At 36.0% G+C, this 2,379-nt stretch overlaps 1 protein-coding gene across 3 annotated transcripts in view; it reads right to left on the bottom strand.

Moving 5' to 3' along the window:
* The window catches only part of ULK2 (unc-51 like autophagy activating kinase 2), a 111,593-nt gene that overhangs the window by 19,737 nt on the left and 89,477 nt on the right, over window positions 1–2,379 (bottom strand). For all 3 annotated transcript variants that reach the window (XM_017514905.2, XM_017514907.2, XM_017514906.2), the window contains exon 19: window positions 2,169–2,272. In XM_017514905.2, the coding sequence (XP_017370394.1) occupies window positions 2,169–2,272 (104 nt within the window). The remainder of the gene's footprint in view (window positions 1–2,168; window positions 2,273–2,379) is intronic.

Genomic DNA, 2,379 nt, shown 5'->3' with positions numbered 1-2,379 from the left:
AAAAAAAAAAAAAAACATCTCTCGTGAGAACTCACTATCACGAGAACACCACAGGGGAAACTGCACCCATGATTCAATTCCCTCCACCTGGTCTCTCCCTTGACACATGGAAATTATGGAAATTACAATTCAAGATGAGATTTGGGTGGGGACACAAAACCTAACCATATCGATGGTCAACCAATTTTTGACAAGGTTAGCAAAACAACACAACAGGAAAAGTATAGTCTTCAATGGTGTTGGGACCACTGAATAGCCCAACCAAAAGCATAAAGCTGGATCCCTTCACCACATCATCCATATGAATTAAATCAAACTGTACCACAGACATAAGTGTAAGAGCCACATCTTACACTTATAAAATTAGAATTATGAAACTATTGGAAGAAAATACAGAGTTAGGCAAGATCCAAATGCAATTTAAGGAGTGCACAGGGAAACCCAAAAACAACAGGAGAAACCAAAACAAGGATACCAGAGAAAATTTTAGCCTCTGATACCTACAGCTACAGCAAACACTAAATAAAGCTTAACTCTGGTAGCCAGATTAAAACAACAACAACAACGAAAAAACACCTCATAATAAAGGCCTACTGAACTCTGTTTTTAAACAGAATACATTATATCCAGCCTCAATTAAAAGGCATGCTAAAAGGCAAAAATACAGTTTGAAAAGAGAGAGCAAGTCAAACATCAGAACCAGACCTACATATGGCAGAGATACTGGAATTATTAAATATGACACTGGGAATTTAAAATAATGATGATTAATATACTAAGGGCTCAAATGGAAAAAGTGGACAACATGCAAGAACAGACAGGTAATACAGACAGAAAGATGAAAACTCAGAAAGAAAGAGCCAAAAACAAATGCTACAATTCAAAATCACAGTAACAGAAATGAAGAATGCCTTTGATGGGCTCATCAGTAGACTGGACTTTGCCAAGAAAAGAATCAGTGAGACTGAAGATACATCAATATCTTCCTGAAACTTTCTGAACTAAAAAGCAAACAGAAAGAAGAATGAAAAGAAGAAAAAAAAAAAGAACAGGCTATCTAAGACCAATGGAGCTGGTGCCTCGCTAGCTCAGTCGGTAGAATAGGAGACTCTTAAGAACAATGGGCCAACTACAAGAGTGGAACATATAATTAATGGGCATACCAGGAGAATGAGAGAAAGAAACAGAAGAAACATTCGAAGTAGTAATGGCTGAAAAACTTCCAAAATTAATGACAGAACCAAACCATTGACCTAGGACACAGAAAACACCACGCAGAATGAATACGAAAAAATCTACACCTAAGCATATCATATTCAAACTTTGGAGAATCAAAGACAAAGGGAAAATCTTGAAAGAAGCCAAATAAAAAAACATACCTCACCTATAGAGAACAAAGGTAAGAATTACATCAGACTTATCTTTAGAAACTATGCAGGGAAGAAGAGAGCACAGTGAAATATTAAATCCTATTGCATTCTCTTTGGATTAGAAACCATGATGCTGGCTCAGATATTTCCTCCTTTGGATGCTCATGGGGAGAATTAAAAAATCATAGAGGAAAAAAAAAAAAAAACAAAGATTACAACAGTGATTCTCAAATTTGAGTGCCCACAATAATCATCTGGGAGCATATTGCACATATTGATTCCTAAAAACAACCCCCAGAAAATTTAAGGAAGCAAGTCTAGAATATGGAATTAGAGTCTAGAATCTGCATTTTGTTTTTTAACCCACAGTTCAAGAAATCTAGCTATGGGTGGTTATGAACATATAGTCTCTGGAACAACTCTGAAAGGTTCAGGGGTCTCAGTGACCTTTGGGTCTTTATAAAATCCAGTTACTATAAAGTAAATGCACAGGAGTACATGTAGGTTTAGGCTAATTTTAACCAGTATTATCCTACTGATAACAAAAAAAAAATCTTGGTCAAAAGTCCTTCTATTAACAACTCATAGGCTGCTGCTCATCAAGATACTGAATAAGCCCCTGCTTTGAATGGGCTACTAAGAAGGAAGTTGAGAGGACAGACATGACGTCCAGAACTGTAAAATAATACATTTGTGTTGTTTGATGCCACCAAGCATGTGGTGATTTGTTACAACAGCAGTAAGAAACTAATGCATATGCTAGCAAATTACCTGCCTAAAAAGAAACATTTTTCTTACCTGTATCCATTGGTCGTTCTGTATTTAAACTGTCCGTGCTGCCCTGGTGTCCGCCTATAGGAGTCTTTCCTTGTTGATCTGATAACTTTCCAGTACTGACAGATCTAAAAAGAACGGTTATGTTTTTAATAAAGGAAAAGTACTTTTTTTTTTCGTTCCTCAGCTGGAATACTTTTTATTATTTTTTTTTTTTAGAAAGGAAGAAAAAGAA

The sequence above is a fragment of the Cebus imitator genome, unplaced genomic scaffold (assembly GCF_001604975.1).
Source record: "Cebus imitator isolate Cc_AM_T3 unplaced genomic scaffold, Cebus_imitator-1.0 Scaffold538, whole genome shotgun sequence".
NCBI classification, from domain to species: domain Eukaryota; kingdom Metazoa; phylum Chordata; class Mammalia; order Primates; family Cebidae; genus Cebus; species Cebus imitator.
This window is presented reverse-complemented; position numbering and strand designations above follow the sequence as displayed.